Below are 27120 nucleotides of genomic sequence, written 5' to 3' on the forward strand. Positions count from 1 at the left end.
AACAGTTGTCAGAAATGCTATCAGTTCCATAAGTTAATAGAAGGGAGAAAACCATCAAGATTCACAATTCTAATGACATTTCACCACCTTACGTTGAAAAATGCTTGTGGACAGATTTCAGGTGACAATAACTTCAGATTGTGCAGCACACCCTGTTTGAATAGCTTATTGCCATTTTCTAACTGGGTGCTCACATATTTTGCATAAGCCACAGGGAAGTGATGGGACCTGTGGGACTATAAGACCTGAAAAAGACAGTATATTCAAAGGGAAGGAAATGCCTGAAAGGACCGAATAATTAATACTAAAATAATATAAAAGGACAATCCACTTAAATGCAATTGCTGGTCTGTAAACCTCCCTTTATCAGGTGCGGATTGGCTTAAGTAATGCAGCTGAGTGTTAAGTGGTGATAACTCCCCAAAACCTTGCACTCTGTGCTCAGGCATACTGCCACACAGCAACACACTACAAAATGACTGAATATTGCACTCATGGTAACAGCTAATAGTAGCAAGTAGATTACTTCCTTTTCACTGAAGTAATAAAATGTAAGCAAAGCTTAACTCATTCGCTTTGCAATGCGTCTAGCATTTAGCATTTGAAAAAAAGCTTCTACATCATTGGGCAGTGGAAAAAATACTTGTACTGATAATGCCCTTAATATGTATTTCAGTACTTCAAAACCTGAAATAATGCTTGATATGGAGATGCCAGAGTTGGACTGGGGTGGACAAGGTCAAAATAACACCAGGTTATGGTCCAACCGGTTTATTTAAAATTGCAAGGTTTTGGAGTTCCGCTCCTTGCTCAGGTGTGGTATGACAGGGAGGTATAAAACATAGTATTTATAAGCAAAACGTTAACAACTTTAAAAATAGCTGCCCTTACAGAATCCTTTAACCAGAGAGGAGGTAGACTGCTGATTAAAATGCAAAGTCCAGATTCTTTTCAAGTCTTTGTCCCTAGATAATTAAAAGTTTTATCAATGTACAAAAAGTGACAGCTCAGGTTGGATATTACACTTTAGGTGTGAGGTTCCGCTTTGAGTCTGTCCATATTTTAAGCTGAGTTCAGGATTTTTTTTGATAGAAACAAAACATCAATGAAATTATTCCCCCAGCATATACATGTATGTATGAGTGAGAGAGAAAGAGAGAGAGAGAGAGAGAGAGAGAGGGAGGGAGAGTGCACATGTGACAGAGAGGGAGAGCAAGCCAGCACATTTGCTTTACAGAGATGGAGCACGAGTGCGGTGGGGTCAGTGAGAACTCGAGGGCGGGGGGGAGGTGAGCAAGAGCTCGAGGGCGGGGGGAGGAGATGAGCGAGAGCTTGAGGATGGGGGAGGTGAACGAGAGCTCAAGAGTGGGGGGAGGAGGTGAGCGAGAGCTTGAGGGCGGGGGAAAGAGGTGAGTGAGCAAGAGTTTGAGGGCGGGGGATGAGGTGAGCAAGAGCTCGAGGGCGGGGGAGGAGGTGAGCGAGAGCTCGAGGGCAGGGGAAGGAGGTGAGCGAGAGCTCGAGGGCGGGGGGAAGGAGGTGAGCGAGAGCTCGAGGGCAGGGGAAGGAGGTGAGCGAGAGCTCGAGGGCGGGGGGAAGGAGGTGAGCGAGAGCTCGAGGGCAGGGGAAGGAGGTGAGCGAGAGCTCGAGGGCAGGGGAAGGAGGTGAGCGAGAGCTCGAGAGCAGGGGAAACAGGTGAGCGAGAGCTCGAGGTCAGGGGAAGGAGGTGAGCGAGAGCTCGAGGGCGGGGGAAGGAGGTGAGCGAGAGCTCGAGGGCGGGGGAAGGAGGTGAGCGAGAGCTCGAGGGCAGGGGAAGGAGGTGAGCGAGAGCTCGAGGGCAGGGGAAGGAGGTGAGCGAGAGCTTGAGGGCGGGGGAGGAGATGAGTGAGAGCTCGTGGGCAGGGGAAGGAGGTGAGCGAGAGCTCGAGGGCGGGGGAGGAGGTGAGCGAGAGCTCGAGGGCGGGGGAGGAGGTGAGCGAGAGCTCGAGGGCGGGGGAGGAGATGAGTGAGAGCTCGTGGGCGGGGGAGGAGGTGAGCGAGAGCTCGTGGGTGGGGGAGGAGGTGAGCGAGAGCTCGTGGGTGGGGGAGGAGGTGAGCGAGAGCTTGAGGGCGGGGGAGGAGATGAGCGAGAGCTTGAGGGTGGGGGAGGAGGTGAGCGAGAGCTTGAGGGCGGGGGAGGAGGTGAGCGAAAGCTTGAGGGCGGGGGAGGAGGTGAGCGAGAGCTCAAGGGCGTGGGGGAGGAGGTGAGCAAGAGCTCGAGGGTGGGGGAGGAGAATGAGAGCTCGAGAGCGGGGGAGAAGGTGAGTGAGAGCTCGAGGATGGGGGAGGGCAGTGAGAGCTCAAGGGAGGGGGTAGGAGGTTAGCGGGAGTTCTAGGGCAGGGGAGGAGGTGATCGAGAGCTCGAGGGCGGGAGAGGGCAGTGGGAGCTTGAGGGCGGGGTGAAGAACTGCATTGTGAGTGTGGGGTGAGGAGAGAGACATAGAGAAATAGCAGTCGCAGGCGACAAATGGAGGTAGAAGCCAGGCAGGGGTGTGACCCGTGGAGAGCGCGGGTGGGGGCGCCAAAGGGTCAGAGAGCAAGCACGTGCCACGCAGTCAGAGAGCAAGCATGCTAGTGCTACAGTGTCAGAGAGAGCACGCGCACCACACAGGGTCAGAGAGCAAGTGTGCAACACAGAGTCAGAGAGAGCATGTACACGTGCCACAAGGTCAGAGAGAGCATATGCGCGCACCACAGGGTCAGAGAGTTAGTGCACGCCACAGGGTCAGAGAGCGAGTGTGCGGCATAGGGTCAAAGAGACCATGTGCGCACACCACAGGGTCAGTGAGAGCACGTGCGCGCGCCACGGGGGTCAGAGAGAGCACGTGCGCGCGCAACAGGGACGGAGAGCGCACGTGCGCGCCATAGGGTCAGAGAGAGCACATGTGCGCGCGCCACAGGGTCATAGAAGCGTGCACGCGCGCCACTGGATCAGAGAGCGCGTGTGCGGCATAGGGTCAGAGAGAGCACGTGTGCGCGCCACAGGACCCGAGAGCGCACGTGCGCGCGCCACAGGACCCGAGAGCGCACGTGCGCGCGCCACAGGGTCGGAAAGCGAAGACGCGCCCCGCAGGGTCAGAGAGCGAGCTAGCGCCGAACGACCGAGCATGTGCGGCAGAGAGACTGATCGCGCGCGCGAGTGTGTGAGAGGGTGTGTTAGTCTGTGCAACACTTGTCACTCTACGCTGGGTATGTCATCCCTTGCCAAAGCCATAACACCAGTTAAAAAATGCAACATTTACTGAGATTGTCTCATCTCTGGAAAAAAAGAAAAATTCCGTGTACTTAATGGTTGTGATACTTCACAACCCAAGCATTATAGATTTACTTTCTCAATAAAGTGTTGAAACGTAGTCAAAGGTATGTAGACCTCCGTGATGCTAGTGCTGTGACCCAGACGTCTATAGGATGTAAACAAATACAGAGACTGATTAATGGGCTGACACTTCGTTTTTTGATTAGTTAATTATTTATACTTATAACCGATTAATAATTCAGAATAGATAACTTTGTAAATTATAATTCAAACTAAAATAGAGAGGGAGTGAGACTCAAATATGTACCAAGTCTTTGCGTTTGGTACACATTTTCTATGTGGTTTTTGTTGATGATTTTTAGAATTGAGAAAACACAAGCCAATTCCATAGCAGGATCACATGTTAAATTTTAAAGCACACTATTGAGATTCAGCAATGATAACTGCATGATAATTAATTCAGGACATTACATGTGTGTGGCATTTTAGAATGTCTTTTCCTTTCAAATGGATGTTAAGAATTGTACTTCTATGCATTCCATTACTGAAATGATTCTGGCCGTAAGGTAATTTGTTTTCTTACTGTGCTAATTGTTTAAAGTAATTGGATAATTCAGTGCTGTTTGGGATCACCTTACATTAAAGAATGTTCCAGAATTCACATACATGGGGGGAATCAATCACTACAGCAGTTAGTAATATCCACCATATCTGCATAATAAATTTCACTACACAGGTACCTATTGTTTAGATGCAATAAATACTGCAAAGACTGTATAAAACTTTATTTATTTAAACTCTAATTTTAGTTTTTCATTATCTTTTAAAGACTTTCATGTTAACTACTCTCTTACTTGTATTAAATTGAAATGTGTTGCTCAGTTGAAGTCAGACTGGTGAATTTTCGGTGTCTCCTGATGTGGATCAGCACTGTGTCAATTATATTAACTTCTTTCACTGTTTCAGATACAATCCTTCATAGACATGAAATCCATCAAGTTAGATCAGAAATGTGAAGTGTGCACTGCTACTCCCATATTTTCTCATTGAACTTATCTATATAGATTTTGAGTGATTAGTTTACATTACTAAAAAATGACTTTTGTATCAAAACATACACACTTTTCAATTACTTGCACAGCTCAAGGTAAAACATGGAAAAGAACAGGCAGAGACAAACTCTCCACCTGGTAAAAGCTTACTGAGGCAGTATGAAATTTTAGACTCAATCTGCTCTTTGACCTTGCTAAATTTGAGTTCTGTTATTCTGCTGTGGGGAAAAGACAATCATTATGCTTTGAGGATTTAATGACCTTTATGCTAATTGTTCAGACTGAGACGTGAACCTTTTCTAATTATTTGTTGTGTCGTGGGCAAAATATGTTTATTTAAGAGTAAGATTAATAGCTCAAGTATACAAAATTATTTCTCATTAGTCTCACTTAGTTGTTATTAGCATAACAACTAAAATATATTTTCAGTGTAGCATAAAACTGTTAGCGATTGTGATGTCTTATTAGTAAAACTTCCATTAATTAGTTACTGTTGCGACATGGGTTAGCTGCTATTTTCTTCATTCCAGATCTAAACAAAACACTAACTCTAAAACTCCAATATATCAAGAACCTTTCATTGAGCCTCATTTTGTGGAATTTCTAGTCGAGGCACTGCGTAATCATTTAATCTTGATACAGGTCCATCATTTGCTTCAATTATAATATCAGTCAGTGCACTGAATGCAGTTCATCTGTTGCCTCATTCACAAATCTCATTTTAATGCATGTTAAAAAGACTGATGTTTCATTCATAAGTGCTTTCTTGTAATGAATTACTGTCCATTCTTTTTCCAAAGAGAAAGTTTTGACTATCTTACATTCAGAGACTCTTTAGATTAATTGAGTAAATCTAAGTATTCTAAATTGCTCATATAGTTATAAATCCTGATCTAATCATGACAACTATTGACAGACTAAATACGTTTTAGCCAGGACCCAGAAGGACTGGAGATAACAAAGTAAACAAGAGCTGTGAATCAGCAAGTGCACATTCTGCTTTTACTGCCTATATAGCTGAAAGCATTAGAAACCCCTTCTAGTCTAATGCAGGGATTCAAAAACTATTGTTGAAAAAACTTTAATAAAATGGACTGTGATATAATAAACCATATTTTCACTATAACAGATAAATTCCATATTACCAAACAAATGCTGTATACATTAGAGATCTGATCACTTTAGCACAAATATCGAAATGTTTATTATACTTTAATAAAAATTAAGCAACGACTAGTCATTATCATGTAGTAAAAATCAAGAACCCTGTTGCTTCAGTACTGTAACACTTTTCCCCCCCAAGAAAACCTCAAAAATGGAATGTATTAGTGAAAGACTGCATACCACATATCTCTGGTACTCCACATCTGGTACCATTGCTGGTTTGTGCTTTAAATTCCATTCACCAGTTCATAATATGTATTGTTCCAACATAGAGCTAAAAGGTCACTATTATACATAAGGAAAATTAAGCCGATGTTCTTGGTTGCCTTACAGTTCTTCTAGTTCAACTACTCCAATAAATGAACATGTACAACAAGCCAAAGGGCTTTTTTATTGCAAATTTAATTCATTTCTCTAGACAACTGTGAAATTTGCCATTGACATTAGTCATTACCCCAAGGCGAACTAAAAGATGATCTCAGTTAATAAATGATCCTTAACAAGGAACACTTCTATCTACTGTGATAATGGCACAGGCACATTTTATTAATGCAGGCTAGCTTCCTGCCAGAATCATAGGATTCTCAACTATTTGGTGTCTGCTTATTTCCTGTTCCCACTCGTGATTATTAATAATTATGCGGTGGGATAATTCGCAACACAAAGAGTTAGTCCTATCAGCTTGCAGCTAGATTTTTGTGTAGCATGTTAACCTTCTGGGTGCAGAAATGACAGTGAAATACCCAACACAGGTTGAACTCTGAGTGTCCAAAAAAAGGTTAACTAGCTGTGGCATCACTTGCCTTAAATGATAAAATCAGGTACATTGTACAGAGATTTTATAACAGCATTTATATACGTATAAATTGACAACCAGATTTTAATAATGAAATGTCAGTAACATTTACGACCAGTTAATATGTAATTGTTCAAAGATTTTTGTTAAGTATTGGCATAAACTGGATTAATTTTGCTTTTCATTTCAAGTATAGTCCACAACCAGGGGTAAAAAAAATTACAAGTTACAGGCAAATGAGATCATCCGGTTGCACATCCACTTATCAAAGACTTAAAAACCTATAAAAGAGGCATAAGCCCTTAAAATGTATGTTTTTTCCCTCCTATTCATAACTTCAACTTCTCAAAATAGCCACAGAAAAAATATCAGACAGCTGCTTCATTTTATTAAGAATGTGAGCTTTATGCTGTGGCCACATAAAACATGAACTGCATTTCAATAATTGTCACCATTTCCCTAAGCAATAAAAGGAGCATCAGGCATTTATCTTCAGGGGAATTAACCAAACTGGTTTCACATCTATCTTTCTTTTAAAAGAGAAATTCATTTCAAACTACATGCACATGCCATTAAAAAAAACTTGCAATTTCTAGAATACTGGCCGAATTCTTGAGGGGGTAGTGAAATATCTTGATTTTTTAAAAAAACAGTTGAAGGCATGCAAAAAATAACTTACAACTTGAAACCTGCTATTTTTGTTTAAATAACCTAAACTGTGCAAGTATCATTCTTCACCATCAATGTCTCTTTTCACAGCAGTGGCTTTGGCTGCACTGATTACTATGAAATACCCTTCTGTTGCAAATAATTATCACAATAGCACTGAAAAAATAAATAAAAATATTTTAAGTGTTATACAATATTTAAAACAGTTGCACTGACCGGTAGGACGTACTCTAAGCCATTCCTTTTAGCCACGTCTCTGGCTACGTCCTCTCCCTCGTCTATCTCAATGGTGTAGTAATTGAAAGGACCAGCAGTCTCCTCCCCTCTAGTGGTTGCCAACACACTTTGCAGGAAGCAAAGGGGGAAAAGTAAGATGACGGGCTTTCCAAAAGCCATGTATCTAAACCTGGAAATGAAAAAAAAAAGGCAATACTTATCACAAGTCATACATAAAAGTCTTGCCGGAACTGACATTGGTGACAGGAACCTAATCGACACTACACTGTACTGCACTGCAATAAGATGTTATGTACTGCATTAATAACTTGTCTCAACCTGCCTGTGATAATATTGTTTAAGGTTGCATTTATAATAACTAAGTTGATGTTCGTGAATATTTGGGAAACCAAAATGACTCAAATTAGGTACTTGAAGGCTAAAGCTGCACCTTATCAAAATCCATTAATTAAATAGGAGTTTAAAGGTCTAGAAGTGAGAAATTATGATGAAATCTAAGTCCTGGATAACATAAACATCTGCTTAACATTACTTTCAAAAAGTATTTATGCATAGATGTACTCTGGAAGCTCTATGCGGGGAGTATCACCTCTGCTGTTATAGGCAAATTTAATTCTTTCTTCTAGCCAATATTGTATCATTGTATAAAACCACATAATCTGCATATGCTTATTATGCAATCTTATATCTTGGCCAGAGTTATTCTAAGTTTGAAGAAGGTTTTTTTAAAAAATAAACAGATACTTATTAAAACCTGATGTTTTCCAAATAGTTTGCAAATAGAAGACCTGAATCAACATTTCCGAAACTCATAGAGCTCTGTTTTCAAACAACTTATTGCCTCCTTCACTGCGCAGATACTAATCTTGAAGTTAAAAAAAACCTGATTTGGATGATAACTCGCTGTAAGGAATCTTGCAAAACAGAAGTCATTCATATAATAGGGTTTATTCCATTCTCAGAAATAGAATTGAGCCCAGGTCTGGTGGGATTCATCTGCAAGTCTCACCATTGGCTCAGCACATGTGGAAATGAATGGATGTAGAATGGGGATTGCCCTGGTTTAATTCATGTGTTGAGGGGCAGGAGGGATATCCTGATTGTTATCCAGTATTGGAGATGCACATAGTTGGCTATTCAGTGAGTGATAATGCCTGGCTTTCTTGCTGTCTGTATTTCTGCCATGGGAAACATGGCATAGGGTTGTTTGAAATGAAATCAAGGCCTAAAAGCATCATAATATGCACCCTTCTTTACTTGTGATTTAATAGCTGCTTAACTGGAGCAAGGACAAACGATGCAGCGGGAGGTTGCTCTCCTTTTAAAACAGTGGAGTGAGAAGAGAGAAACTTTTAAGAAAACAAGTCTGGTTGCAGATTTTTAGCACATACAGAGTTTGTATTCTCTCTACAACTGAAGCTGTTTCTAAGCAAAAGTTTCTGGTGTGGGTTGTGCCCGATGCTATTTTGGGTGGGTGGGTTTTGCAGCTACTGGGAATAGGTGCGGGAGGTAGGCAGATTTTGCATGCAGTATTGTTTAGACTGTAGTAATGTCACTTCCAAACTCAACTCTCCATCCACAGATTCCCTGGAGCTCTCACAATACATGATCTGCATCAAGAAGTGTCAACAACCACTCTCAGATTGGTTGCTGAGTTATTCCTACAGCCGAGTCAGTGGAAGTGATTGGTGGTTTCTTCGGTTGTTTAATGTTGGTGATATCTCCAGGCAGTGATCAAGACGGTACTCTGGCCTCTGAACGACTAGGTCCTTGGTTGAAGTCCCACTATAGGACTGGAGCATGTAAATAGCAAGGCTGCCAATCCAGTTCAGTACTGAGGGATCCCTGGGTTTTAGGCCAATATTTATCCCTGAATCAACGTCACTAAAAAATTATCTTTTCATTGTCACATTGTTAACCACATTCATGTTATAAAACATGCAGAAAATTTATCTTTTTTCTTAGTTTTTAACACAGTGACAGTAAAATGTAAAGGCCTTGGTTGTCACATCAATGGCCCTGCTCAAATCACTTGCTTCCAGCAATGAGTGTGGTAGTTTTCATTCCTCTTAGCTACAACATTGGAGCATAGGTGTTAGGAGCAGGAGTGGATCATTCCACCCCTGAATTACAGGACGGTTCAGCAGAGGCAGCACAAGCTGTCTGAGGAGTGAGGAGGAGAGGGGAGAAAAAGGATGTCAATAGAAGGCTCTAATCACATAGGGTCTTGGGAAATATCTCTTCTACCTCAATCAAAATAAGAAATTGTGCACAATTCCTCATTTTCGCAAAGGAGATGCTCACTGAAATGAGCAGCCACCACTATGGTCTCATAGCAGTGTTGAGGACAGCATGGTCACTTCTGATTGTGACCAAACCAATGAATTTCTTCACTTCAAGCTCTTACTATGCTTGAATAAAAGACCGAGATGACACTTCCAACATGTTGCTGCTTGCAGTACTATCATATAAAGGATGTAATTGAAACAGAGTATGGAAAGAGAGGATATGGAATGGAAATGGAAATGTATTACCTTTCCAAACTGAAACTTGGAAGTGTGCACATTGTTTCATCTGCATAGTGGACTTTCCCATGGTTCAGGGTGTCATTGATTGCTTTGTGGGTCCTGTGTCTGTATTCAGAGATGTGCAACTGCACAATGCTTCATTTGCATGTGTCTTACATTGATCAGAGCTCGACATTGTGCCAGTACTCATAATACCATTGTTCAGTGCTAGTCTGCTGTGCCATCAGCGTGTGAATTGCCATGCACATGAGTGTAACTATTGGATAACAACAGCTATATGCTGACAACCAAGATAATGATTTCAGCATGCAACCTACACATAAGTGTGAAGCATCCATATGACAGGAGCCAAGAAAGCTTTTGTAGTAGTGTCCCTGAGTCAGGAGGCCTGGGTTCACGTTCTAGTGTGTCTGAAAAGGTTGATTAGAAATATATATGCAAAGAGCCATGCTGCCACATGGAACATCACTGAGCAAACTATTGTTATGCACAAGCAACTCTTCTGCTACCTGAACCACTTAATCCCCTGTCCACTTCAGATTATGTCATGACTCCTCATGGCCTGATGTATCCTGACAACCTCGCCATTGTGAGAGTTTAGATTAGAGTGGTGCTGGAAAAGCACAGCAGTCCTCCATATGAAGTAACTGCAATGTAAAAGAGAAGGAAATCTCTTCCTGGTCAGGCTGCCTGTAATTGGTTTATGTAATTTAGGGACGGTTTTGTGTGTGGGAAATCATGTCTCACTAACTTGATTAAGTTATTTGAAGAAGGAACAAAGAGGATTGATGAGGGCAGAGCGGTGGATATGATCTATATGGACTTCAGTAAGGCATTCAACAAGGTTCCTCATGGGAGACTTGTTAGCAAGGTGAGATCTCATGGAATATAGGAAGAACTAGCCATTAGGATTCAGAACTGGCTTGAAGGTAGAAGACAGAGGGTGGTGGTGGTGGTGGTGGAGGGTTGCCTTTCAGACTGGAGACTTGTGACCAGTGGTGTGCCACAAGGATCGGTGCTGGATCCACTGTGAACATAGGAGATACAGTTAGTAAGTTTGCAGGGGACACCAAAATTAGAGGTGAAATGGACAGCGAAGAAGATTACCTCAGAGTACAATAGGATCTTGATCAGATGGACCAATGGGCTGAGGAATGGCAGATAGAGTTTAATTTAGATTATGTGAGGTGCTGCATTTTGGAAGGCAAATCAGGGCAGGACTTAGACAGTTAATGGTAACGTCCTAGGGAGTGTTGCTGAACAAAGAGACCTTGGAGTGCAGGATCACAGTTCCTTGAAAGTGAAGTCGCAGGTAGATAGGATAGTGAAGAAGGCATTTGGTCAGACCATTGAGTACAGGAGTTGGGAGGTCATGTTGTGGCTGTACAGGACATCGGTTAGGCCATTTTTGGAATATTGTGTGCAGTTCTGGTCTCCCTCTTATTGGAAGGATGTTGTGAAACTTGAAAGGGTTCAGAAAAGATTTACAAGGATGTTGCCAGGGTTGGAGGGTTTGAGCTATAGGGAGAGGCTAAATAGTCTGGGGCTGTTTTCCCTGGAGCATCGGAGGCTGAGGGTGACCTTATAGAGGTTTATAACATCATGAGGGGCATGGATAGGGTAAATAGACAAGGTCTTTTCCTTGTGATGGGGGAGTCCAGAAGTAGAGGGCAGAGGTTGAGGGTATGATATACCGGCCACTGCAGCGGACAGCTGGAACTGACAACCAGAAGCGGCAGGTACAAATCACTATAAATGCCGGAGGAAACGTCACAGAAGCGCTTCACAGGAGGCTCCCAAGCACTGAGGATGTCACCTAGACAGGGGATGAAACGTCTGCAACACAAATTCCCAGCTCGACGAACAGAACCACAACATAGGTTTAGGGTGAGAGGAAAAAAATTTAAAGGGATCAAAGGGGCAACTTTCTCGAGCAGAGGATGGTGTGTGTATGGAGTAAGCTGCCAGAGGAAATGGTGGAGGCTGGTACAATTACAACATTTAAAAGACATCTGGATGGGTTTATGAATAGGAAGGGTTTGGAGGGATATGGGCCTAGTGTCGGCAAATGGGAATAGATTAGGATTTTTAGTTGGCATGGACAAGTTGGACCAAAGGGTCTTTTTCCGTGCTGTACATCTCTATGACTCTATAACTCAACCCTAATTCTTTCTTAAGAATAATCACACAGTCTCCCACCCTCTGTTACAAATCATCACAGTTTCATCTTCATCATAATACACAAATTAAAAGCACTGGAAAAGAAACATTCGAAATCAAATTCCATACAAAATAGTCCAGTCGTCCTTGTGTAACTAATCACCTGAGTGTGTTTCCTTTATGTTTGTCTTCCATGTACCTTTAACTGGCCTAGCTGTACCCAAGTAATTGAAGCATAATTGCTCGAAAGCTGCTACCATTCAGTGTAGTTGTGGCTGTAAGCTACTCTGTTGAAATACTGGATCCAAAACATGGGCAGCAGCAGTCTGGGTTGGCTGGCTAACAGACAGCAACAAGGTATTGATGGAGTAGCATTTGTGAGAAGTTGAATGTTCTGCTCCACACAGCCACTGATGCCCCCAAACAACTCCCCCCCGACCCAGCCCATGGCAATTCTACTCATCCACTGGAAGATAGACTGCTGCAAGGTTGGTACACCCCGGATGTTCCTTTGGCCACTGTATCTCCCGCTATGATAGTAGCAAGCTGACACTGCGTAGCAACAAACTGAGCTTGCATGGCAACAAACTGTATGACCATCTGAGCATCTAGTACCATTCTCAGACAGTGAGTGAATTCTGGTTGTGCTGGAATGAAATCTGAGACATTGTGGGAGAGGCTGAATCGGCTGAAGCTGTTTTCCCTGGAGCATCAAAGGTTGAGGGGTGACCTTGTAGAGGTTTATAAAATCATGAGGGGCATGGATAGGATAAAAAGACAAAGTCTTTTTCCTGGGGTGGAGGAGTCTGAAACTAGACTGCATAGCTTTATGGTGGGAGGGAAAGATATAAAACGGACCTAAAGGGGCAACTTTTTCGTGCAGAGTGTGATGCGTATGTGGAAGGGGTTGCCAGAGGAAGTTGTAGAGGCTGATACAATGACAACATTTAAAAGGCATCTGGATGGGTGTATGAACAGGAAGGGTTTAGAGGGATATGGGCCAAGTGCTGGCAAATGGGACTAGATTAGGTTGTGATATCTGGTCGGCATGGACAAGTTGGACTGAAGGGTCTGTTTCCGTGCTGTACAGCTCTATGACTCTATTCATTAGAGTTACATAATTGTTTCTATTTCACACTGGAAAAGATAGACTCCAAGATGTCTATGAAGCCATGTCCTCCATGATCCTTGGTAGTAACTGGCACTCTGAGAAATTGGTGAATGTTTGGACCAATAGTCAATAGTTTAAATCCACTTAATTTAAATGAATAAAGTTCATGGTGGAGAATGACTTAGGGCGATAATTTGACATAAATAAAGGCTTTAGAGAGAAAGGAAAAGTGACAGAGAAAGTTTTTTAAGCATTGAAAAATATTAATTCTATGACCTTCTGGAGTGAGAGTCTCCAGCTTTAATTATTTCTTTTTGGATCTCAAAGGTTAAGTGACATTGCAGTAACATTTACCTCATCATTAAAAGTGTCTTTTCACTACAAAATATCAGCCTTAATTTTCTGTACTGAGTTTAATTCACATTTTATACCACAGAAGTGCAGCAACTTTTTGATTTGTGAGACAATTGACAGGGAGCTCTAGTTTGTGCAAGTCTAACAGTGGATCATGCAAATTGTACAGCCTTTGGTGGTGATTTGCATCTTATGACCTATCTTGTCTTTTCCAGTAATTGTTAGATTATTTGAATTCTAATAAAAAAGGATACCTTTAACTCACTGTTATTCTGTCAACAAATGTTTGGTCTTTAACGATCTCTTAGGCTCCCCTCAGTTTTCACTTTTCTAGATAAAGTCTTTCCTGGTCGGTATAGTTATTTAGTTCTGGTAAATTTTTTTCTAACTCTTGTAAATACCATTTTACCAAAATGTTTAAAGCATCAATATGTAAGCCAAGGTAGCAAACTTTTATTTTTCAAAGAAGATGATTTGATCTGGTTAATTTCAAACAGACATCTGCAATAAATAATGCCAACGGCATGGTGTTTAGTGAATAACAATTTTAAAACTGCTAACTACATATTTAAAAATGAAATGTATTTGCCACATTTCATGGTGAAAACCTTCAATCTGCTGCTCAAATGTATTCATTTGAACTGTAAACAGGATAAGTTTTCATTACAATTAGTAGACCAACTCTCAGGTACTATCTGATATAAAAATCAGCATCAGGACTACCAAAAATATATTTGATTTGCTTAGACAATATGAATTTCCACACTGGGAAAATGTTTAATTTATAGTGCAACTACTGTCTTCCACAAGTTGCAGCCATTCAGTTACTTTCCTGTACTTCAAGATTCATATTGACACACTCATATGCTTAACTGTAAAATTGTTACAGCACCTGTATTTCTTATAAACTGACTGATATTAGCACAAATTTTGAACTCACAGGGGAGAGGTATCTGATTATAGTGCTGCGGTGGCAGTTTTAGAAATGGCTTAATTATATGTCAAGTTGGGAGGAATACTGCACTAAAACTTTTCATATTTGAGTCTTGATATAGCCCATTTCCTGTAAGATTGGAGTGGAATGCATCATATGTCTAGGTACCAGCAATAGAAGACTGTAAAATGCATGAAAGTTACACTGTTGTGTTGCAAAGTGGTGAACTGGTGAAGAATAAGGTGTGATTTTTAAATTTTAAGAGTTAATCTTGTATAAAATCGAAGAAGGCTTGCCTGCAATTTAGCATGTTACTTTTATCCTTTAAATCTAAGGTCTTTGGAGGCTTAGGGGCAGGGCTAATCAACCAAATCAAAGCTTTTGCTACAAAGCAGATGAGATCATCCAATTCGTAGCTGGTTTTTTGTAACAGTCTGCTGGAGACCGATCTGAATCCGAATATCATTATTAAGAGAGGTGAAGTATTCTGCGGCTGGTGCTCTGGTGCAGAAAGGTACCACTGTGAATTTGGTGAACTCCAGAATGGTATATTGCCTTCCTGGTGGTATAGTCAACGATCTGTGGGAAGCTAGAGAAGTGATTGCAGGGCCTCTTGCTGAGATATTTGTATCATCAATAGTCACAGGTGAGGTGCTGGAAGACTGGAGGTTGGCAAACGTGGTACCACTGTTTAAGAAGGGCGGTAAAGACAAGCCAGGGAACTATAGACCGGTGAGCCTGACCTCGGTGGTGGGCAAGTTGTTGGAGGGAATCCTGAGGGACAGGATGTACATGTATTTGGAGAGGCAAGAACTGATTCAGGATAGTCAACATGGCTTTGTGCGTGGGAGATCATGTCTCACAAACTTGATTGAGTTTTTTGAAGAAGTAACAAAGAAGATTGATGAGGGCAGAGCAGTAGATGTGATCTATATGGACTTCAGTAAGGCATTCGACAAAGTTCCCCATGGTAGACTGATTAGCAAGGTTAGATCTCTTGGAATACAGGGAGAACTAGTCATTTAGATACAGAACTGGTTCAAAGGTAGAAGACAGAGAGTGGTGGTGGAGGGTTGTTTTCAGACTGGAGGCCTGTGACCAGTGGAGTGCCACAAGGATCGGTGCTGGGCCCTCTACTTTTTGTCATTTACATAAATGATTTGGATGCAAGCATAAGAGGTACAGTTAGTAAGTTTGCAGATAACACCAAAATTGGAGGTGTAGTGGACAGCGAAGAGGGTTACCTCAGATTACAAAAGGATCTGGACCAGATGGGCCAATGGGCTGAGAAGTGGCAGATGGAGTTTAATTCAGATAAATGCGAAATGCTGCATTTTGGGAAAGGAAATCTTAGCAGGACTTAAACACTTAATGGTAAGGTCCTTGGGAGTGTTGCTGAATAAAGAGACCTTGAAGTGCAGGTTCATAGCTCCTTGAAAGTGGAATTGCAGGAAGATAGGATAGTGAAGAAGGTGTTTGGATGCTTTCCTTTATTGGTCAGAGTATTGAGTACAGAAGTTGGGAGGTCATGTTGCAGCTGTACAGGACATTGGTTAGGCCACTGTTGGAATATTGCATGCAATTCTGGTCTCCTTCCTATCGGAAAGATGTTGTGAAACTTGAAAGTGTTCAGAAAAGATTTACAAGGATGTTGCCAGGGTTGGAGGATTTGAGCTACAGGGAGAGGCTGAACAGGCTGGGGCTGTTTTCCCTGGAGCGTCAGAGGCTGAGGGGTGACCTTCTAGAGGTTTACAAAATTATGAGGGGCATGGATATAATAAATAGCCAAAGTCTTTTCCCTGGGGTCGGGGAGTCCAGAACTAGAGGGCATAGGTTTAGGGTGAGAGGGGAAAGATATAAAAGAGACCTAAGGGGCAACTTTTTCACGCAGAGGGTGGCACGTGTATGGAATGAGCTGCCAGAGGGTGTACAATTGCAACATTTAAGAGGCATTTGGATGTGTATATGAATAGGAAGGGTTTGGAGGGATATGGGCCAGGTGCTAGCAGGTGGGACTAGATTTGGTTGGGATGTCTGGTTGGCGTGGACGGGTTGGACTGAAGGGCCTGTTTCCATGCTGTACATCTCTATGACTATATCACAAGCGGCTGCAGGACATTCTGCAGGAGAAAGGAGAACAGCCAGAGGTTCTGATCCATTTTTGGTACCAACACCATAAGTAAAAAGAAGCTAGAGATCCTGCAGGCAGAATATAGGGAGCTCGGAAATAAATTACAAAGCAAGACCTCAAAGATAGTCATCTAGGATTATTCCCAGTGTGACATACTCAAGAGATCAGGAAAAGGAACATGGATCATTTGAATATGTGGCTCGAGGAATGGTGTAGGAGGGAAGAATTTTAAATCATCAGGGATTGGGACCAATTCTGCCCCATATGTTCAAAATTTGTGTTAATATCAGCCAGTTCATTAGAAATAAAGTGGTGTAACAATTTTATAGTTATGCATATGAATGTGACAGTATGAATCTTTAAGTACAGGAAAGTAACTAAATGGTTGCAACTTGTGGAAGAACAGTAGTTCCACTGTAAGTGGTATCTACACAAGTTGCTCCCCTAGCAGGACTGGGATCAAAATCTTTGCATGGATATTCACTTGTACCATAAGAGAGGGTTAAACTAGAATGGTACAGGTATGGGACTGAAGAAAGAAGACAAGAGTGAGGAAAACAAGTTGGAAATAAAAGATAAATAAGTCAAAATCAAAAATGGAAGGTAGAAGAAATAAGGGCTAGCAATAAATAGGGTCCTAGTCCAAAAAGTGGAAATTTGTTAAAAAAAAGTCTTAAAGGTCCTCCATTTGAATGCATGGAACATTTGCAAGAATGTGGATAAATCAACAGTCCAACTAATTGTAAATGAGTATGATATGATTGTGATTACTGAGACATGGCTGCAGGGTGACTGCGGCTGGAAACTGAACATCTTTGGGTATTCACTTTTTAGGAAGGACAGGGAGAAAGGAAAAGGAGGTGGGGCAGCATTCTTAGTAAAAGATGAAATCAATGCAATAGTGAGAGAAGATGCTAGGGCACAAAATCTTGATATGGAATCAGCCTGGGTAAAGCTAAGAAGCAACAAGGGAAGGAAAATATTAGTGCAGTTCTTTACAGGTTTTCAAACAGTAATGCAACAGTAAGGGATAACATTAAACAGGAAATTAGAAATGCATGTAAAAAGGGTGTTCTAGTAATCATGGATGACTTTATCAATTTATAGGTTGAACACATTATCAATAATACTATGGTGGATGAATTCATGGAGCATGTACAAGATGACTTTTTAAACCAGCAAGTTGAGGAACTGACCTAGATTTTGTATGGTGCAATGAGAAGGGATTCATCAACAATCTTGTTGTGAGACATCCTTGAGGAAAAAGTGAGCACAGTATGATAGAATTCTTCAATTGGATGGACAGTGATGCAGTCCAATCTGAAATTAAGGTCCTAAAACTAAACAAAAGAAACTATAAAGGTATGAGGAGTGAGTCAGCTCTGATAGATTGGGTAAATTTTTTAAAAGCTGATGTTGGACTGTTACAATGGATAGAGACTTGTTAATATTTAAGGAACAAATGTATGCATTGCAACAGGTATACATTCTTCTCAGGCTAAAGAGCACAACAGGCAAAAAACCTCAGCCATGGCTAACAAAATAAATTAAGAATAGTATTGGATCAAAAAAGTAGTCATGTAAAGTTACTTTTTAGACAGAAGCAACCCTGAGGACTGGGAGCAGTTTGAAATTTGGCAATGGAAGATCAAGAGATTGAGTAAAGGGGATAAGCAGAGCATGAAAGTAGACTTATGAGACACAAAGAAGCAGACTTCAGGGGCTTCTATCAATCTGTAAGAAGAATGAGGTGAGTGAAGACAAATATCAGCTACTAACAGTCTGAAACAGGAGAACTGATATGGAAAACAAGTAACTGTCAGTTAAGCAATTACCTTTCTTTTATCTTAAGCTGAAGATGGTGCAAATAACCTCCTAGAATTGCTAGGCAGGCAGAGGCATCAAGGGGAAGGAGGGATTAAAAATAATTAGTATTGGTGAAAAAAAAGTGTTAGACAAATGAATAAGAGTGAAAGCTGATAAATCCTTATGGCCTGATAATCTATATCCCAGGGTACAGTAGGAGGCCTTTAAAACAGTGAATGTATTGTCACCTTCCAAAAAAAAATTGCAGATTTTGAAACAGTGCCAGTAGATTGATGGGTGATAAATGTAATCCCATTATTTTAACTAAAGGAGGGAGGGAGAAAACAGAGATTCTAGACAGGTTAGCCTAATATTAGTAGTAGGGAAAATGCTGGAGTCTTTTATAAAGGGTGCAATGACTTAGAGATACCAACAGAATTATACAAAGTCAACATGATTTATGAATGGAAAATCATGTTTGGCAAACCTATTGGAGTTTTTTGAAGATGTAAGTAGTAAAATAAATGACAGCAACTTGAATATGGTATGTTTGGATTTTCAGAAAATCTTTTGATAAAGTCCCACACGAGAAGTTAATATGCAAAATCAAAGCATATGAGATTGGCAATAATATGGTGGCTCAATGGTTAGCACTGCTGCCTCGTAGCACCAAGACTCTGGGTTCAATTCTGGCCTTGGGTGACTGTCTGATGTGGAGTTTTGGTCTCCCCGTGTCTGCTTAGGGGCCAACCAGGTGCCCCAGTTTCCTCCCTCAATCTAAAGACGTACAGGTTAGCTGGATTGGCATGCTAAATTGCCTCATTGTGGATTAGCTGTGGTAAAAGCAGGGTTACCAGGAGAGGCTCTGGGAGGGATGCTCTTTGCAGGGTTGGTTCAGACTTGATGGGCTGAATGGCCTTTTTCCATACTGTAGGGATTCCTATGGATTCTGAACTGATTAGCAAGCAGGAAACACAGTAAAAGTAAATGGGTACTTTTGGAGTGGAAAACAGTGATAAGATGGTTACCACATGGATGCCAATGTTAGGGCCTCAGCTCTCCACACTACATATCAACTATTTGGATAAAGAAATCAAGCATCATTTTACAAAGTCTACTGATGACACAAAACTAGGTCGGATTATGAGTGGCGAAGAGAAAGTAAAGAGCCTGAAGATGACTTATACAAGTTGAATGAGTGGGCAAATGTGTAGCAGGTGTAGTATTTGGTGGATAAGTTTCCCTCTTCAGTATGTAAAACAAAATGGCAGAGTATTTTGTACATAGTGAAAGATTGGGAAACTCTAAATGTACAAAGGGACCTGGGTGACCTTGTATACCAGACACTGAAAACAAGCATTCAGAAATAGCAAGCAGTTAGGAAGGCAAACAACATGTTGCTAATTATTGCAAGATGGTTTGAGTATAAAAACCAGGAAGTCTTACTGCAGCTGTACAGGGCCTTGGTGAAACCATGTCTGGAATATTGTGTGGAGTTTTGGTCTTCTTACCTAAGAAAAGATACTCTTGCCATAGAGGGAGTGTAGCAAACGTTCACCAGACTTGTTCCTGAGATGGGGGTTTGTTGGATGAGGAGAGATTTGGATGACTGGGCCTGCATTCACTGCAGTTTAGAAGAATTTTGTTGAAACATAGAAAGTTCTGACAGGACTGGTCAGACTAGGTGCAGAGATGATGCTTCCCCTGGCCAGGAATCATGAACAAATAGTCAGTCACAGGCTACATTTCTAACATTTCAACAGTATATTTCAAAGTACTTCACTGAACAGACTTGCATTTTTATTCACTAACCTCCTCCCATGACCTCAGGATGTCCCACAGCCAAGAAAATACTTCTTATATTGTTTGTTTGAAACATCTTTATATTGCAAAAAGGGTTTTATATAAATGCAGGATTACCATCTGAGCAGCGCACAAGTTGCTCTTTATCAGCACAAGAAGGTGTTCTTTGCACTTTCATTTGGAAAAAAAGAAAAATATTTAAAAACTGGAGCTGAACTAAAACTAGAAAGTGCTGGAAGCATCAGGCAGCATCTGTGGCAAGAAACACAGAGCTAACAGACTGGATTTTTCTGTAAATGGCAAAGTACTTCCACTCACCTCTGACCTTAAAGAAAGCTGCCCTCAAAAATCTAACTTCTTCCATAGGTTGCCCGTTTTCTGATGTCAAGAGAATCTCCTCAGCATGCATCAAGTGTCATGACAGCAAGATGGATAAACAGCTAATTGTTTTGAATTATTTTCATAGACAGCAAAACAGCAAGTTAGAAGTATTAAATTCTTTGACTTCTTAACTTAATCAGTTGTTTTTATTATCTAAATAGTTTTGATTGGATTAAGAAAAAGACTAAGATGAAGAGAAACATATTTAACAATAAAAATGCCAGTTTTATCATTATGGAGAAAGCTGACATTCTAAAAATATTAAATTTGTTTTTTAGGCTCACTGTGTGCTTAATTAAAAACTCAGTACAGTGTTACAAACCCAGGTAAACATCATTTAACAAGATGTAACTTTTTCAAGGGATTTTACAGTACTAGTAGAGGTTCCTTCCTAAGCTCCTCAACAGCACACCCTCAGGAGACGCACGGAATTATTGACAGCAAATTTTGAATTTCTGCTGACAGTTCAGCTGTCGTTAACATCATAAATTGTGGGCCATTGTTTCAAGTCAGTCCCTTGTGTCAGAATTGACAAAAGGTCATTCACCTGTAAAATTACCTTTCTCTCTCCACAAATATTACCAGATCTACTGCGTATTGCAGGCATCTTCTATTTATATATCAATATCATTTCTCACAGTTTAAAAGTCAGCAATCCTAAGAAACATACTTTATAAAGAAAGTAGCAAACTGACCATGCCAGGAAAGGTAAAATAGCTCTGAAAGCGAATGACTCCAGAACACTCTGATTATAAACCTCCCATGTGAAAATGAATGGTTTGTTGGGCTATTTCACCAAAGCTGAGAGAAAGACTGAATTTCTTGAGATTTGTGAATGTATCTTTGGAAATGTTAGAATTTTTACTTTTGGAAATTTTAGCTACTGGTTAATTTTATTAATTTTTAACTCTTTATGATGGAGATAAATTTAATCTTAAAATAAAATGACATTTGAATTTTCAACTAACACTTTTCCCAAATTCATTGGACTTTAGTAGAAGGTCAATGGACATCCCAGAGAAATACTCTAAGTGGCAGAAAAAGAAGTTAAAGTAGGAGATCAGGAGAAACTCCTGAGAAGTATGCAAACTGTTTTTTTCCTTCCTCTACATGTCCCAAATTGTAGCAAAACATTTCTCCCCCTACTTTTATATTTCAACCAACAGTTTTCTTCCATGCTTTCCTTCTTCCCCCGATTCAATGCAAGCTGGTAATTTTCTTTCAATTTTCACATTCAAGTTAAGAGTCTGAGTGGAATGTTATCAGTTTCATTGAAGTGACTTTGGTGGCAGGGGAAGGGTGGTGTGAAAATTTGGAGCACTGTTTGTTGACTTAACTACCTAACCTGTTTCCAATGCTGGTAGATAATCCCAGAGGTAGACTACCTACAACATGTGACTGTCTGGTAGCAGCAGGTTTCCAGTTAAGGCATCTAAGGATGGTATTATCCACTGTTTTTGAGGCTGCTGGAATTTCTTGAGTGGTGCGAAGGCCCCCTTCTGTTACTCCACCCTCACCCCTGGTAATGGAAAGATCTGGCCTCACAGTGGAAGGTTAAAATCATTACTTTTGAGACTGTTGAGCTCCACAGTAGTAAATGAGATGGTTGTTGGCCCATATTGCCTTGTCATTGGGTGAAGTAATCTAGTGATGACTGTCTCCCCAACTGCCCTGTGAAGTAAACTGCTATCCACTTTATCGCTCCAGCTCTCAGCAGCACTTTCACTAGTCTCAGTCAGGCTGCTAACCTCCATTTGACTGGGCCTTGATATCCGGTGGAGACAGTGAGGACTGCAGATGCTGGAGATCAGAGTTGAGAGTGTGTTGCTGGACAAGCACAGCAGGTCAGGCAGCATCTGAGGAGCAGGAAAATCGATGTTTCGGACTGGAGCCCTTCATTGGGAATGATATCCTTGATATCCGGTACTCCCACTTGAGAATCTGCTTCAGATAGTGAATGTGGAGGTGGCTTCTTCTTTGGTTTTCCTTCAGAAAATTTCCCCTGTCAGTATACATCTGATCTGTGTGAGGTTGGAACAGAATTGGTTCCAACATGTGCAAGTTCTAAAACGGGGACGATTTCATCCTCAATTTCTTCACTTCACATTGCCACACATTCTCTTCAGCTCAATTTCTATTGGACTAAGCTTCTTCCCTGTCTGCTCACTTTGTGGATATTTGCAGCTTCTACCTCCTTCCCTTTTATTTCCTTGGCATAACCCGCACTCCCCATCTCCCCAGACTTTGTCGCTCCTTTTCTGCTATTTATTTCTCTGTTTCCCCACTTCTATTGTTAGCCATTCTACCCTCCCTTTCCCCATAATTGCCATCCTTTTCCATCTTTCATTTCCATTCCTTTGTCATTTATCTCTCCTTCCCCTTTTCCCTCAGCATCTTTTGGCATGATTACTGCTGCTAATGGAGCAGAGCAGGTCTCTCTCTTCTCAGATTTGCTCTCTGTGTGCTGCAAATAATAGAAAATATCCTGGCATTTACATGCTGTAGACAGCGACCCCTGTACTCATGAGATTCCTGTCTATAATTTTCAAGAAACAGATTTCACAATGGGCACAGTGAAAGGAAATAAACAGATAGTTGTGTAAAAAGCAGCTTTCTGTCTTTAATGTTATTGCTAAATAGAATTTCATTCATTCTTCTTAGATTAATATTTAGAAGAGTCAACATGATACATTTATTGTAGACAATCCCAGTAAGTGATCAAAACATCATGAGCACATAATGTAGAACAAAGTACAACGTATCAATCGATGAACAACTGTAGTAGAAACAGAAGAACATATGATTTCAACTCAATTTGAACTATCCCTTTTAATCAGTCATTGGACTTCCCATCCATTATACCCACTCAGTAAGCTGTGATCATATCACACTGCTTTTGTGATATAAATCATATGAACAAATTCAAACTATGTTCTGTGAAAGCTAACATGCTTGAAAGAAAATACACATGTTTAGCTAAAGCTGTGGACTTGTTGCAGGGGTAACAACAATAACGTTAAACTTTTAATGGTATTTTAGAGGACAAAGATTGTAATCGAGACTGCACACCTGGGAAAACTTACTGAAAACATAATGGCTGCTGTTGCACTCCCAAGTGTCTCACTCAGCGCTGCAAAGCTGTTGTGAGCGTGAGCCAAAAATGTCTTTTAAGGCCAAGTGAAAGCCTTTAGTTTATTTCAGCATCAGGAAATAAAACAACTTTGGTCTGGATCAAACTATCTGCTGTAAAGGGAAATTGTCCCCAGCATAGCACATTTCATGTGCTGTGGTAAACACAAGATTTCACTGGCAAAGAAAGACTTGCTTTTATATTGCATTTTTCATGACCATTGGATGTCTCAAAGCTCTTTACAGCCAACGAAGTACTTTCTCAAGTGTACTCAATTTACTAATATGGGAAATACAACTGCCAATATCTGCTCAGCAAACTCACAAACAACAATGCAATAATAATTGGATAATTTTTTTGCTATTGACAAATAAATATTGGCCAGGATTAATTCCCCTGCTCTTTCTCAGATAGTCTTTCACATCCACATGACAGGCAGATAATCCCTCAGTTTAACATTCCAGCTGAGAGGCAGCATCTCTGATAAAGCAGCACTGCCTCAGAAGGCCAGCTTCAACTTTTGTGCTGAAGACCTGAAATGCAGTTGAAACTAGAACTTTTATAACACAGAGAAGAGCACTACCAACTGAGTCAGAGCTGATACTGGGAAAAGGGGCCTAATCGCTTCCTTGTGCTCCCATTTTCCATGTTTCTGTAAAAATAAAAGGTATCTATTGAAAGCAGTAGTTAGTACTTTGTTAGAAATAGTGGACCAACAATATCACAACACCAGGTTATAGTCCAATAGGTTTATTTGGAAGCACTAGCTTTCAGAGCACTGCTCCTTCATCAGGTGGTTGTGGAGTATAAGATCGTAAGACACAGAATTTATAGCAAAGGTTTACAGTGTGAAGTAACTGAAATTATATATTGAAAATGACCTAGATTGTTTGTTAGGTCTCTCATCTTTTATCATGAACATGCTGATTTCAGTTCAGTTTACATTCACAGACACAGACACACGCACACACATAGAGACTTACACACACTCCTACAGGCACACATACACTTCTACAGACTCATACATTCACGCAGACCCTCTCTCATACTCAAGGTGTCTCTCTCTTATGCTCATACATGCACTCCCACACTCACACAAGCATGCTCTTTCAGACTTACATCCCTTTACACTCACACATACATACACACACTCTCTCACAGACACTCATACCCACATGCGCGCGCGCGCACACACACACATAAATGGTAATCAAGAAACTATTAGAAGGAGATGTATCACCTCTACAGGGGTTACCTCTTTGACAAGTCATCACAATCCAAACATGATGCCCACTGAAAGATCCAGAGGACTGTGCAATGCAAGTTCCAGATATGCAGGAAATATGGCTGGAGTAGAGACTCTTAGCTTTTGCAGCTCATAAAAATGTACAGAGATGCTACAATACTGTGAATACACTTGGTGTATTATGATTCCATGATGATGATATATCAACACTGTTAACAGGGAAATTGCAAATTCTAGAAAGATGGGTAACAAACGTTAACTACTTCTTCAATTGATTATCATCCACTAATGGAGAAATAACCAACAGACAGTCACGGGTCACCAACCACTACTGTGTTGATGAGCCGCTGTCACCAGCAATGTGCCCCCACCTTCCAACACACACACACACATGCACACACGCACACACACACATGCACACATACATACACATGCGAGTGTACGCAAACACACGTATGTGATTAGAAATGTCAATGGCAGACTAGCCTTCTTTCAAGTCCCACTTTTATGAAGGCTCACCACCTATCCTTCAGAACAGGTTGATTGGAATATACTTGCACTGAGGACCTCTTGCGCAGGTGTCTTGGAGCTGAGGTGATGGATCTCCAACAACCACAACCATCTTCCTGTATGCCAGATCTGATTCCAGACAGTGGAGACTTTCCCATTGACTCCATTTTTACTTGGACTCTGATGACATGCCATGAATTAATGACCTCGTTAGTCTAGTTATTTTAGGTGGCAGGATTGTGATTGAATTTTGCATTCAGCTTAAGGGAGGGGAGGTTATGTCATACTTGCGGCGGTGAATGTTGACAGTGCTGATCTAGTGGTCTGCTTTGACATGTACAGTATTGGGCTTTGTGAGTGGTGTTGGAAATGCACTCAATCAGGCATGTGGAGAATATTCCGTCACATCCTTTATGTATGCCTTGTTGATTCAGGATTATAACTGCAGTTATGTAGGCAAAGCTATCAACATTGGGAAAATCGTAGACGTGAATTTGATGCAACTCAACCATGATTTACGGAATGAAGGGGTGCAAAGGTTGGACCTACACTCATTGGAGTTTAGAAGAATTAAAGGTGTGCTTATTGAATTTTATAAAGTTCTGAGAGAGCTTGGCAGAATCGATTCTGAAAGGATGTTTCCTCTCTTGGGAGAGGGGTGGGCTATCGAAAACTGGAGGACGGGGTTTAAAGATAAGGATTCTCCCATTTAAAGCAGAAAAATAACAAAGGTCTTTTCCATAGGGTGGGGATGTTCAAACTTAGGGAGCATATTTTTAATTTGAGAGAAAAAAAGTTTAAAAGGGACCTTAGGGGTGACTCTTTGAGAGGGTGATTTTTATGTGGAATGAACTACCAGAGAAATTATTTGGTGTCGGTGCAGTTACAACATTTAAAAGAAATTAAATTAAGAAATTAAATAGGAAAGGTTTATCAGAATAAAATGGAGGGAAGTGGAACTACTTTTAGTTTAGGAAACTTGGTCGGCATGGACGAGTTGGACCAAAGGGTCTGTTTCCATACTGTATGACTCTATGGCTCTATGATCCCTGTCTGGAGGCAAAGCTCCAAGAGTGCTATACCAGCTAAAATCCACAATACCTGGGTCAAAAAGCTCATTGAACCCTTCAGTTCATGTGGGAACGAGGGACTTTGAGTTCTTCAGTCATGGAATGTGGACATCACTGACTGGCCCAGCATTTATTGCCCATCCCTAGTTTACCTTGAGAAGGTGGTGGTGAGTTGCCTTCTTTTTCACTGCAGACTATTTGGTGTAGGTACACCCACAATGCCATTATACATAGTTTTTCCATTATCACAATTTTTCTAGCTCTAGTCTGTAGTTCTTGAGGGGGCTGATACTGAGGTCTACAAGGGCATGCTTCATGATTTCCTGATTTTTCAATGATCTCACTAGCTTTGTGTTCCAAATCAGATGTGATAACTTTGGCTTTACGATCAGCATGAAGAAAAAACAAAATAACCACCCTGTAATGGGAAGGCCTTGTCTCAAGTTTTAATTTGAGAGGAAAAAGGTTTAAAAGAGACGTGAGGGGTGACTCTTTGAGAGGGTGGTTTTTATGTGGAATGAACTAGAACCTATCAGCAATAGATCAGTTAACGTGTCTCAGCAGCACACATACTTGAGCTGTCTATACTGAAGACAAGACTCAGACATGTTTGCCAAAACAACTGTAGTATTTGGCAAACTTTTCTTATCGGTTTGAGAGCAAACAGGAGTAATTCCATTGGCCAAGCTGAAAGTACAGTAATTGTGCAATTAGCACACAAGACTTAGAATGTCTAAGTCTGCTTC

General features: G+C 41.1%; 1 protein-coding gene across 2 annotated transcripts in view; it reads right to left on the bottom strand.

Moving 5' to 3' along the window:
* The window catches only part of LOC140481424 (PC3-like endoprotease variant B), an 865619-nt gene that overhangs the window by 750115 nt on the left and 88384 nt on the right, over window positions 1–27120 (bottom strand). For both annotated transcript variants that reach the window (XM_072577588.1, XM_072577587.1), the window contains exon 2: window positions 7190–7379. In XM_072577588.1, the coding sequence (XP_072433689.1) occupies window positions 7190–7369 (180 nt within the window). In that variant the 5' untranslated portion in view covers window positions 7370–7379. The remainder of the gene's footprint in view (window positions 1–7189; window positions 7380–27120) is intronic.

This window comes from Chiloscyllium punctatum, chromosome 9, assembly GCF_047496795.1.
Source record: "Chiloscyllium punctatum isolate Juve2018m chromosome 9, sChiPun1.3, whole genome shotgun sequence".
NCBI classification, from domain to species: Eukaryota; Metazoa; Chordata; class Chondrichthyes; order Orectolobiformes; family Hemiscylliidae; genus Chiloscyllium; species Chiloscyllium punctatum.